Below are 13,428 nucleotides of genomic sequence, written 5' to 3'. Positions count from 1 at the left end.
AAGACGCCGCGGTCCGGATGCTCTGTCCATCTGCCTCAAGTACACACTTTCTCACCTGCCTTTATTGATTTCAAAGCTGTGAAGCATTATCTGATACAGAGTTGTGAAATCCTCTGAAACGTTATGAAAAGCCCACACTTTTGTTGAGAAATTAAGGTGTCAGCTTGTGCCCCCGCCGGTCAGGTGGACCCTCGCCTAATTGCCCATGTCTCCCAGGTCTCCCTGCTCCAGTAATTTCGCAGCACCACAAATTACAGCGTGTCACCAGCAGGGCACCAGGGGCGTAAACTGGGTCATACCACCTGAGGATAAGAAGCTCTGAGAAGCTAAATATGCTGCATTTCACCACTCCTAACATTTCTCTCTCAAAACCCTCAAACCTGTGCTGATGCTCTGCTAAATTCACACTGCTATTTATTACTCCAGTCATACATGCTGCTGTAAAGCTTAAGGCTTGAGGTGGGAGAAAAGATGGAAATAACTGAACAAAAAGGTGGTTTACATTTGTGCATAAAGTTCAGGCACGTGTTTTGATCCAAAGCTGATAAAAGGTTGGCGAGGGTGATGGTGATGGTGAAATGTTACTGGCCTCTTTTCAAGTGGAAGTACAGCAATGAATATTGTTTCTTTAAATTGTGTTTCATCATTGCCAGGTCAGGTCAGGTCAGGATGCTAGATTAGAGGGCCAAAAAGAAATTAAAATTGTAGTTGTTGTTCTGCCAAAAAGCAACAACAAACAAACAGGAACAGTGTTGGCCTGAGCTTAATGATAAATTAGTATGCTAACATGCTCTCAATGAGGATGCTGACACAAATTTAGCTGCTATGCTCTCAAGTTAAACTTTTAGCATGCTAACCTTTACTCATAACTAACCACAGCTAAGGGGGATATGACACATGATTACAGGTGATTAACAGGGCTGTCCATGCACAGCCATCTTACGTTACAGGTGACAGTCGGTTGCAGAAACATACATTTAGAAAACTAAAAAAGACATTTAACAAAGTGTTAACATTTGACCAGATGATGAAGTCAGTTAAAAACACAGGGGACAATATAAGTTAAAACTAAACTAAACATCCATCTAAAATAAATTTCACTAGAAAAAAAATGGTTTTGAGATAGTTAATGGTAGAAACAGTATTTTTTTTTACATAGTAGATGAAATGAGTTATATTTCATGCTTTCGTGCCTTTATTCAGAGAGGATAGGGCTTTGAATAGAGCAAGAAACCAGGTGAGAGAGTGATGAGAGACATGTAGGACTGCAGGTTGGAATCAGACTTGACACCTGCTTTGAAACCATAGCCTCTGTACATTGGGCGTGCTACTTAATCTCTACGCCAGACCTGCAACCCGAAATGATGAACACAATTAAAGCAGATTGCTTAAATTTTTATGGGCAGGTGGGGCCACAGGAAATTAAAGGGCACATACAACATAATCTAGATTCACGAATGTCTACGGAAACTTTGGCCCAGGTTGATGAAATTTATGGTGATTTTTTGAGAAGAAGGTATTAATGTGCTGGTGATCCAACAGGAAATAGCAGGGGCAAACATAACTACCACAGTTCATTTTCTGGGGATTATGAATTTCTGTGCAAAATTAAAAGGCAACTCATTAAAAAGTTGAGGACTAGCAGACATCCCTACCTCACTTGACTAACACATTTTAAATTTATTTTGCCTGAGGAACCTGAGGAAAGTTTACTGTGAACCCTGTGACCCTGGTTGCATATTGCTAATCAGGTAAAACATTCAATCTGGATTGCATAAGGTTGGAAATCTCACAGTGTGATACTGTGCAGCTCTGGGAGAGCTCAGTCTCTTAATTAACCTGATAGTCTTAAAGTAGTGCTACGTGAAGGCCTCTATGTTAATCTGCTGAGTCCACTGTGCACAGTAAGGCCATTCAACCTGTTTAAATTGGATTCATGAGTAAAAAATGGTCACATTGCCTGTTGGGAAATGCCCTTTATCATATCTACTGTACTTGGTGACTTTGCAGGCAGGTTTTGTAATCAGTCCTTCCTTTGGATGTTCACCTCAGTGCTTGGGTCAAACTCAGGTCAATCTACCTTGTTACAGTGCCTCTGTGACTTTCCTTTTTTTAGTGTTCAACAGAAGTTTCCTTTCAGTTTAAATCTTGTCAAACACGCACACATCATTAGCAACTCTTGCAGTCTCTCACTCCCGACTCAAGCATTTCCAGGACAGGTATTTTCACACAGATGCTGCTACAGCTTGTACGTTTTTTTGGTACATACTGAGGATATTCCTCTTGCCTGTGGGATACAGTAGAGAGAAAAAGCCCATAATGAGACTGAGTCCAGGCAGTCTACAAGCCGTTACCAACATTATGGAGACATTATGGTCCCACTAGGAGATTGTGAGGGGAGCAAATGACTGCAAAGCTTTAGTTCATTTCAGGATGAACAGGTGTTCAAAACAGTAAAGGGTCTGCAGATGTTCATTTGTAAATTGTAATAGGACCACAGTTACTGACTAAAACAGGATGGAGATTTCCTACTCTGCTTATTTTCTGTATTGCAATTTCTTTTATGGGGTTTGATCTGAGGGACTTACAAAAAGGCAGCTACAGTTCAACAGAAATGGAAAAAAAAAACCCTGAATGCATTTTAAAAAATGAAATCAATAAAGAAAGAAAATGAAATAAATTAATCAAAATAGAAGACTATGAAAAAAATCAAAATTAAACTACATGAAGTAAAATTAAAGTGCACACAAAATGTGTAGATAAAGTTTAAAACAAGTATGAATTAAAATATTATAAAAATGACAAGTCAATATAAATAAAAAAGTATAACTACAAAAATATATCATGTAACATTTATTGGCTATGAAAAATATGAATGAATGAATACAAATAAAATAAAATAAAGTACATAAAAACTAACACAGTACAATACTTTGATAGAATCAATAAAAACATGATTCAGCATCCTGTTATAAGGAGTTGACATCTGTTGTTCTCTGTAGATCTTGAATTAACTAGTGATGATTATCAGGTGATCTTAACTGTTTTATTTTCTATACAGACATCTGATGAACTACCAGAAATGTATAAGCTGCAATACTGTGGCGGCGTCTCCCTCAAACATTTGAAAGCAAGTTGTTCTCGGAACTGATCAATTTTCAACTTTTACTTTCTATACAACTTTACTTTTGACAATAATGTAGACGATATCACAAAGAACCTGTGAAGTTTTCAGCTGCTTTAACGGTAGTCACAAATTTGACTAAGTTAACTTGGCACAACACACAAGCCTTTACTTCATGAAGAGTCCAGCTGTTCAAAACAGTTTTAAAAACTATTAGTAATTTTGTCCCTTTCTGAGTGACCTGCCATTAGCCTTTGGTTGTTCACCTCCAGGTGATTTGTAAAATGATTTGGTACATAACATCTGTCAACTAGCAAGCTAATCAAGAAGCTGTATTTAAGCCCGACATTACGGTCCACCTGCAGTGGCAAAATAAATAAAGGAATTAATTTTTAATGCATGCTTGATTAATATTTCTCAGATAAAACATATTTGTGATGCAACTAGTCTGTGATGATTACATGCAGCTGTTAATTAGTGTAACCAAAGAATAATGGAACATTAGATAGCACTTTATCACAAATATCCATTGTCTATTTATCAGATAGAAGTGTACATAGTGTATATACTTTTGTAATAGTTGCCATATTTTATTCTATTCTATTTTATTTTGTTCTATTCTATTTTAGCTTTATCATTATTATTATTGTGATTACATTTTTAACTATGTTAGTACATTGTTGTATTCCCCTGTTCCGTGTTGTAAGCTGCTGTAACAAAAGAATTTCCCCCAATGGGGGACCAATAATATCTTATCTTTATCTGAAATATGTGGCAGATATGGTCATCTTTTCTCTCTTTCTCTATTATCTAATCAGGCTGTTGTTGAAACCGATGTCTAATATGATAGCTCTAATTAATGTTAAAATAATCTGATTAGGGTACCTTCATCAGCAACTAACTCTTTTAATGCAGCTACATGCTGCTGTCAGAGTCAGCTGACTCTGACAGCAGTCTGCTAACAGTCAGAAAAGCTATTCTGTCCCAGAAAACTATCCTGTTGTCCCTGTTAAAAACTAGCTTTGTTATCTCGAAGTAATTAGAAATAGCCTAAATCAGTACATTATCAGAGGATAAACAGAATTGTTATGTTAAGATCTGTAAAATGTCTGTTATCACTGAAAAAAGGTACATAGTTTGAAAGCATGACTGCTCAGGGCCTCCGTACAGTAGAGAAAACTGAACTAGTTTACTTGATCGTCTCATTGATAGCTTCACAAATTACTAAACAATTTAAAACAAAACAAATCTGATTAAAACTCAAACAACCAGCTGAAAAAAGAATTTAAAAAGTAATAAAAAATAGTTTTAAATATTTAATATTTTATGAAGTCAGCCTACAGTGCACTAATTATTACTATTTAGTCTTTTTAAATTCAGGCTAACAAACATTTAAGTAAAAGCATACCATGTTTCAAGTGGTCAGTGTCATTCCACGGACCCACGAAATAAAAAAATGAAAGAGAGAGACATGATTATAGGGTGTGAAGACGTGGAGCGAATATATAAAAGGTAGTATGATGAAAATTACGCACACTTCCGCTTTAAAAGCGACGTTGTGTGTGTATGTGTGGATTCGGAGGCACTGTGGCGATGCCTACACACAGATCTGCACTCGGTTCGGCGCCGGACAGACCTCTGCTGCTGCACAGCGTGTTGGATGGACTACCTTATCTGCGCTGTGGACGTAAATAATTGTAGTGAACTTTGATATTTTTTATCTTTTTTTTTTAGTGTTTCTCCTTTGACAGCTGATGGGTGGAACTTTACGCAGGGAAACAGCAGGTGAGTCCATGAGGCTACACCTGAGGGATAATCCTCCTCGAAACCAGTTTGTTTTCTCCCCCTGCCTCCACTTGTTGATGGGAAATACTAGGCTTCCCCGGCGGGCGTAACACGGATATCCCTATGCGTAATTTGGATAAAACCCCTATCCGGTGCTGGGGCTGAATAAGTTTAAAACCTGCGAGGTTTCCTGACAGATGGCGGTGATGTTTGGCGACCGGTAACAGCTCATAAGATCGTCTTACACACAGGCTGCCACCAGGTGAGCAGCGGCATGGGGAACCAGATGGACAAACTGTCACATTTAAGTTACGCAGAAGTTCCCACGGTGGACCCGAACGGCGTGGACACAGAGGAGGGTCCGCGGATCGGTGTCTCTTACATCTTTTCAAACGACGATGACGAGCTGGAGGATGGTTGTGCGGTGGATGGCACCCTCAGAGACCCGAATCAGGAAGAGAAACAATACGATCAGCGAGACGAGGTGGAGTGCGCCGTCTACTACAGAGATGAATGCATATACGAGAAGAGCGCCAAGTGTGCCAGCCTGGAGGTTTACTCTCCGGAGAATTTGCTCAACAAATGTAAAGCAGGGGATCTGGTGGAGTTTGTGGCCACGGGGCAGTACCCTCACTGGGCTGTTTATGTAGGGGACTTCCAGGTGGTGCACCTTCACAGAGCTGAGGTGAAAAACAGCTTTCTGACGGATGCGAGTCAAGGGAGGAGGTGCAGGATTGTGAACGACTTGTACAAATTCAAAGCTCTGGGCGCAGACATGGTGGTGCAGAACGCGATGGAGCAGGTGGGCTTAAAGGACCGAGAGCTGAGCTGGAGGAACTCTGAGTGCTTTGCAGCCTGGTGCAGATTCGGCAAAAGGGAGTTCAAAATGGGCGGGGAGATCCGGATAGGCAAACAACCGTACAGGTTGAAAATCTTCATTTCAGACAAAAACGCGCACGTGTTGGAGTTTCAGAGTTTAGAGGACATGATCATGGAGAAGAGGAGGAACGATCACCTGGGCAGGATAGCCGTGCTGCAGGAACTGGCAGCGCATTTTAACAACGTGGAGGCGATAAAAAGTGAGCCAGGCGCTGACTGACGTGTGCCCTTTCAAAATAATGGCTCTGGAAGTAGAGTAGCCTTTACCAAACTGTTCACCCTGCTTTAATCTATAGCAAGCCTTCACTTCTTCCTTTTGTTTTTAATTGGAACAAACATACTATCATATTAGTGGGATTCCATATATGATAATAGTATTGCCTTAAGGACCCCCGATGCTACATGGCCTTCAGTTAGTTACCAGATAGAAATGTCTCATTTGGTCTGCTAGTTGCTCCTCTCAGAATGTATAGTTTTCTAAAAGCTTTACCAATCTGTCTTAAAATATCCTGATTCTGTGTGTGAAGTTCTGTTTTTCTGTTCATTGAATGTTCTGTTACCTGATCCTGCTGAGTTTTAACTTCCTCCCTCAGCTCACTCACATGGCAGAGTGTCAAAGCTGCAAACAAGAAGGATTCTGTCAGCCTTTGAAGGTACAATTTTCTCACACCAGCACAAATGAAAGATTGTTGCTACACTGATCAGTATGTCTCAACTGTAAAAGTCAAGTAAACTGTGTGTCTCTTTTTGAAATGAGGCTCTTGTCATTTTGTTTATCTTAGAGGTGGATGAGCAAGATTTGGCTGCTGAAAGACAGCTTTCTTATGTGTTGTCTGTTTAAACACATTCCCTCCTCTCAGACTGATTCTTCTCTAAATAAGCACATTTTTAGTTTTTGTCCTGACAAATATTTTGAAGTATCTATGCTTAAGTATTTTTGAATTTCACCACCAGATGATAAAGTGTAGGCACCTCTGCTGTTCTTCCCCAACCTATAATGGTACAATTAATGGCCAGGATGTGATACTGAAAAAAAAGGTTACTTGATTAAGGTGCTTATAACTGAGGTGTTACCATTGTAACTTGTACAACAATATAAATCTATTCTGAACCAAACCATCAAAATGTGAAGAAAATGTGTGGAGTGGAGTGGCGGAGGACATTTAGCAAATGGTCGCGGCTGGGAATTGTACTGGTGACCTCTGCGATGAAAACGATAGCCTCTGTAGGTGGGGTGCTTAGACCACTAAGCCACCAGTGCTCCACTGTGAAGAGTTTTTTTTAACTTATTTTGAAAAAGTCTCACTTGTATACTGATGCCTCTTCATATCCTACATAGTTAAATTAGATTATCATAGACAAGATTGGTTATTTCTTTATACTGAGTTTTACTGCGTTTGTTTGGGTTTGATTTTCTGTGGAAAAAAAGCCAAGTTGATATTCTGCACTCATCCAGAAGTGGCTCTTATTTGGAACTCAGCAGGTGAAGTTTGGCAGTGAGTACTGAGTAGTGAGTTAACAAGCAGGAGGATCATTTTAAAAAGTTTTGATTATGTTCTGTTCTAATGGCTACTGGAGCAAGACTAGCAAAAAGAGGTACGTTGTCTTTTAAAATAATGTCATAGATGCAGAAACTGTCCAACCAGGTTTTTGCAAAGTATAAGACCATTATTGCAACACTGGAGCTGTGAGAGGTAATGTCAAAATGGTTTGTCTGATCTAATCTGAGTTAACAAAGTTGTGTTGTTACCTTTCAGTTAATGGTTTTATGTATCTACAAATCAAGACTGTACCTCAGCACTCTACATTCTGTTCAAAATAACTATTTAAAAGACAATCTGGATTACATTTATTTACTCCTACAACAAATGCACGTTTTGCAACGAGCCACATCTTTACGTCAGTGGGTGATGGTGCTCATGGGAAATGCAGTCATCATCCCCAAAAAACACTACTGATTTCATCTAAAGAGATCACCAAAATCAACACAACAGGAAAACTCCTCACAGTACTTTTAACCATTGAACAATCAAAAACAAAGAAATGTGATTTATCTATGGTAAAGAATGATAGACGTGTACACCCCTACCAAATCTCACAGTACTATCACTATAGTATGGTGACGAATAAAACAGCTGGAGACATGGAACAAAAAAACCACTCAAATAATTAGTGGGGCCCTCAGCTGTATCCCCTCACAGACCCAGAATATGTAGCTGCAGCCCTGCTTACAGGAGCACAGTATTGGCAAATCTACCACGTTCTATTGTAAGTGACACAAAACAAAGGGAATCTCGCCCGTTGAGCTAACACAAGTGATGTTTGGATGAGCAAGTTTTACAGAATAAAAAAAACATAGCCCTGTTTTGCCTGTAACAGAACTGCAATGAATGTTAACAGCATTTGTAGACCATCTGTCCACTTCAGTATTAAAGTAGGACTTGTAACACATAGCAGGTGGCAAGTTGACCATAGTACCAATAAACTGGAGTTGTTGTTGCATATAATTTCCACTGTATAATCTTTGTGAGATTCCAGCGAGGACACTGTTTTCATTACAGCCCTGAAGAACATGAGGAAACATTGTTGCACAGAGTGTTTACAGCCTCAATGTGAGGAAACATAATACCAATGGAAAGAATACTCATTGTGCTCTGATTAAAATGGCAATAGGATTAGATTGTTACAGTTGTTGAAGCCTGATATGTTTGAAATGTTCCAGCAGTTATTCTCTTGAAGCGTTATCACCAGGAACAGTTTCTTCTAATTATTATGTTTCATTACTTCTCCTCCTTTTTGACACTTCATCATTTCCAAGAGAATTGAAATGTTACTCTCAAGGCTAACCTTCAATTTTATTTCTAGTGAAGACACATAAAAACTGAGAACCTGATGAAATAAAAATCCTGCCGCAGAAGGAGCAGAATATTGTCCTTAAGTAAGTGTATGGGGTGCTGGCCTCAGATCCTCCAATAACTCTGCTACCACTGCAACAATATTTCAATCATTTGAACAGTTTTTAATGCACAGCGGCTGATTTGATGCACTGTTCCATGTAACAACAGAATGAGGAAGAAGGCTCATGTAGATAACCTGTAGCTGTAGACACAATTTTCCATAAAACCATCTGACAGTCAAATGTATGAGTCATCTTTCATTAGTCCACAGCAACCAATCAGACATACACAGCATATATGGTACATAAAGTATACCTCACTGTTGGCTATATAGCTGCGTTAGCTGTTATGTTCCTTGCAGCGCTGTAATCAAATTAGAATCTGGTAAATCCTCCTCAGGGTCTTGTCAAGTTGAGCCCTCCCTAAGTCTATTAGACACTTTTATATTGAACCAAGAGGCTTTTAACAAGACAGGAGAGCAGCTGTGCAGATGTTACTGCTGGATCTGCAGAAGCAGCTATAACCTCTTTTTACTTAATGCAGGAACATCCTGTATGTGAGCTGTAGTGCTGACAGTGGCGCTATGCGATGTATGTCCTTGTTCTTGGCATGTTGAGTTTAATTTGAACTACAGGAGAAATCTATTTTAGTGTCAGAAGGTCAGGCTAGTTTGTGGTACTCTGAGTGTGGAGTTGTTTTTCCCTTCTAGATAGAATAATACTGTGTTGCATAAAACTGTAGTTAAAAGAAATCAAAAGTAGACATTAATCAAGATTTTTCAGTGTTAGAATAATATTATAAATGTTTACTCACTCGGGAAGTTTGGTCCTGAGGCATGTTGAGCTTTTGTTCAAGTAATTTTTCTTTACTCTCATATGACAAGTCAAAAATCCCCATCTTGTCAAGCCATAAAAGCTGGCTATAATCAGATCCCAAAATAAAAAATGGGTTTAGAATAGATAGAATTAGAAAGCTAAACTCCTGCTGAGCTGCAAGTTCACGTGTGCATATAGGAGAATCACAAAACAAACTACTCCTGTGCACAGTCTTGGGCGAATTGCAAATATGGTAGATTTTTAGGAACATTTTGGATCATTTACACAGACCTCGCTAAGAGTGGACAACCTGTTCTTAATGCTCTTAAATTTATAAATATCCCATCACTGTAGGTTTGGAGGACTTGACATGAAATTCTCAAAAGAAGAAATACAAGAGCAGCTCAGTTAACCTGATGAAGATTCTTCAAATTATAATTCTTAATTTTTAAAAATGGATTCACTTTGGATTATATTTCAAATGTGACATTATCAAACCTATGACTGTGTTGCCAGCAGGGTTAAACTTGTAAACATCTTTTGGCACATGCACTTACAGACAGGTCTTCATTGATATTGCATCTTGGTTTGTTTCTTAGTGTTGTGGTGCATTTTTGTAGTTTGGAAAGCAGTTAGTAACACCTGAGGTGTTTTAGAAATAAATGTAGCTCTCTCTAAACTTCTTGTGACAGCTATGTCGGGTACATACTGCGTGAGTGACATCTCTGTTCCCATGGTAGACATTCTGGGTGTTTCCCTCCCTGTTTTTTTTTATCAGCTGTTTGTCTCGTGGTAAACTGGCAGGGTGTCTGTTACAGCTCTCACAGTGAAGCAGCCTCTTGATGGGATCTGAAAGCTTGGACACAGTGGAGGTAACTCAATTATAATCAACCAATAGAAGTACCTCCACTTCTGCAGCATGTGTTTATTTCCATAGGATGCTAATGCACTGATGAAATTAGTTGCAACATTACTGAGAAACTGGAATACGTTCATCACTGTGGATTAAATCCAAAAGCTAATTTTCTGTATATTTGAAGTGTATAATGTGAATGTTGGTGTATGAGCAAAATTCTAAGCCTTATTTTCACATTTCAATGACTCACAATCTAAAAAGACTTTCTCCCTGTGTGAACACCTCTGCATCTGTCTCTTCAAACCACTTTAAGAGGTGACTCTTGATGCTGACTGTGTTAACTGCTAACGTGTTGAATAAGCTAACTCTACTATCTCTGCAGCCATCCAGCAGCTGCTAGCCTAGCAAGATGCGTTAGCTTCCTGAAGTCTCCACTTGTTTGCTGGTGTTTGCTCCTTGCCAAGAAATACACCTGCTCAATACTCAGATGAACATGGTAAACTGTGGATAGAATCAGGCTAACTGTTTCCACCAACTACCTGTCTCTGTGGTAATCTAACTGGCTGCTGAGTAAGTCAAGTATCATGTGAGAATCGAAGTATTTCCTAAAATTCAGAGTTATTTCTCTAATGATAAAAAACTATTGTCAACTAACAAGTTTTATATTACAAGTAAGAGAAATATGAAAACTTTAAGAGTACATTCCAAAAATTTTGAAATCAGTTTAAAAAAAATATTTATTTTATGAACAAATGAGGGAGTAGTGTAATGCAAATATATATGCACACAAAAAATAAATAAACTCATTTCAATACTCATTCCCTGTGTGGAGATCAGGACAAACCTGGGTTTTTCCCATTTTATACAGTCTATGGTTTTCCCCTTAAAAATGAGATGTAGGTTAGCTCATTTAGAAGTGTAAAAGACGCTGACAGCTCTGTTCATACAGAGGACTCCTCTCTGCCCAAACAGGATGCCGGGGAAAGTTTTGGGATTACACCCAACATCCTGGAAAGTGAGTTAAAAACACTCACAATCTCTGACAAATCTCTGACAATAACAAGTCTCTCTTTGTATGTGAGAGTCATGCCAGGAAATCTCTTTAGTACCTTTGAGACATTTCCTAGCAGTGTGATGATATGATTGTCTAGGACGGTTGATCCAAAACATTGTGAAAGGATGAAGGACTAAACGGTTCCATTTTCTGAAAAACAAAACAAAATTGCCATGGCAAAGGAGAAGACATTTTTGAGGTGGTCATCAAAAGTTTATTTGCAGCATTCAGGAGCAGTTACAAGATAAAAGCTGAAACTTAGTGTAACAGAAGAGCAAAGAAAGAAGAGGTGTGAAAATCCTGCTGCCTCACTATATAACATCTGCTCAACAGCAATAACAGCCATTTTCAGCTAATGGGCACTGGACCAAGCACTGAAAATACGAGGACCATTTTTCTAAGACTGTCACTTATCGTACACATCAATTTATTTTTGTTCATTTATTGCCTCTAACAACAACTTTAGGGTCCATTAAACTGCTGGGAACACTTTTTGAACAAAGACCTGCTGTTGGCCTCTGATACAGCAACAACACTTTCTTGGATTCAATTTTTCTTCCCCTAAACTTTTCCATTACCTGGAAGGCTGTCTGGTTATTTTGCCCAAAATGTTGCCTGAAGCAGTGGTCTTTTATTTGAGGTCTAGAGTCAAGTGGCACAGCTGAATGTTGTGAAACGCCAAAGAGGCAGGTGGCTTCATTGTGTGCCTTGCCTTTGTTTTTCTATGCTGTTGTCCTGCTCTTCCCCATGGTGCTGCTTGCTGGCAGAACTTCTTTGAACTGGTCACTTTGAGACGATTGGACTTTGTGTGTGTGTGCTGGAGGCACCAAGTCACTTTGAAACGAGCATAGAGGTTTTGAGGTAATGAGCTTAAACTACATGAACAGAGATGTTTGTAGTTTGAAAAGGTTTGTTGAAGCCTTTGTATAATGATATGTATAGCAGGGGTGTGTCCAGAATTACTAGAGAGGGGCCTTACTGTGGCACTGACAAACTGACTGCCTATCTACCTACCTCCTTACATACCTACACTTATAATCAAGCAGATAGCCAATCACAGTGTAGGATTATGGGGAAGCCATTCAGAATTCAATATGTGCCCTTTGCCACCGCCTGGAAAGCCCCCTGCTGCATCACTGCATCTGTATCTCTTGTCATGTCTTGCTGCAGTTTTTATTCATGTTACGGAACACTTGACTTGAAAGTGACTTTGCCGTAACGATGTGAGGCGGCTAAGCAAAAGCAAATTTACATACAGTAACCCGGCAGTAGAGTTTTTTTCTCCTCTGTGTTAACGCACCATTAGGCTGCTAAATTGGCAGACACCAGAGCAGAGTCAAAGGACATGGGAGCCCCATAATCTCTTCCTATCGTTCTCTTATCCGTTAAAAAGCTGTTTAGCAGGACAAGGAAGGGAAAGAAACAAAAACATGATCATAAAAAAATAGATATTCTAAAGATGTGACATTCACTTCTTATTCTTTTTGTGTAGTTTACAAGGACGTCTTTAATCAGTTCAATTAGCAGCTCATATCTGAACATCTGGATGGTCATATCATTTAATGTGGTGATATTTTCAATTTAATGGTTTAATGACTTTGCAGTTGTTTCAAATTGTTGTGTCCTCATATCTTCTGTTCACTTAATTTCCGTTATTTCTTGTTTGCAGGTTCTTTTATTCACTCAAAGTGCCTCTTTAGTTCCGCTAATCTGCTGTGTGTAAAATTGTGCCAGACAAAGATTAGTCTGTAACTCTTCTTCCAACATGAGTATGTGCTCATCCAGTTCAAGCTTCAAGTCTTAACTGAATCATTTACATTCTGCCGGTGCTGAATAACACTTAAGATGAATCAAAGCTCTGAGTCATTAAACAATGTTTTGCATAAATTCCAGACAATGCGAAGTGAAGGTGCATTGAGTGAGCTGTCTCTGTTCTGATTAGACATAAAAACTCAGAGTTCTTAGTATTTTAATTGCATATACAACTGTGCACTATGTTAGTGGATCTACTAGATATT

General features: G+C 39.0%; 1 protein-coding gene across 1 annotated transcript; it reads left to right on the top strand.

Moving 5' to 3' along the window:
* The first annotated feature begins 4,688 nt into the window (after window positions 1-4,688).
* LOC117828420 (protein LRATD2-like) lies at window positions 4,689-6,541 on the top strand. Its single transcript, XM_034705555.1, has one exon. It carries the CDS (start codon window positions 5,184-5,186, stop codon window positions 6,006-6,008), a length of 825 nt encoding a protein of 274 aa, XP_034561446.1. The 5' UTR covers window positions 4,689-5,183; the 3' UTR covers window positions 6,009-6,541.
* Window positions 6,542-13,428: the final 6,887 nt, after the last annotated feature.

The sequence above is a fragment of the Notolabrus celidotus genome, chromosome 16 (genome assembly GCF_009762535.1).
Source record: "Notolabrus celidotus isolate fNotCel1 chromosome 16, fNotCel1.pri, whole genome shotgun sequence".
Lineage (NCBI taxonomy): Eukaryota > Metazoa > Chordata > Actinopteri > Labriformes > Labridae > Notolabrus > Notolabrus celidotus.
Note: the sequence above shows the minus strand (reverse complement) of the source record. Positions and strands in the feature narration are given on the sequence as shown.

Bases quoted from the DNA above. Each gene is read 5' to 3' on its own strand.
- LOC117828420 (XM_034705555.1), top strand. From the start codon at position 5,184: ATGGGGAACCAGATGGACAAACTGTCACATTTAAGTTACGCAGAAGTT.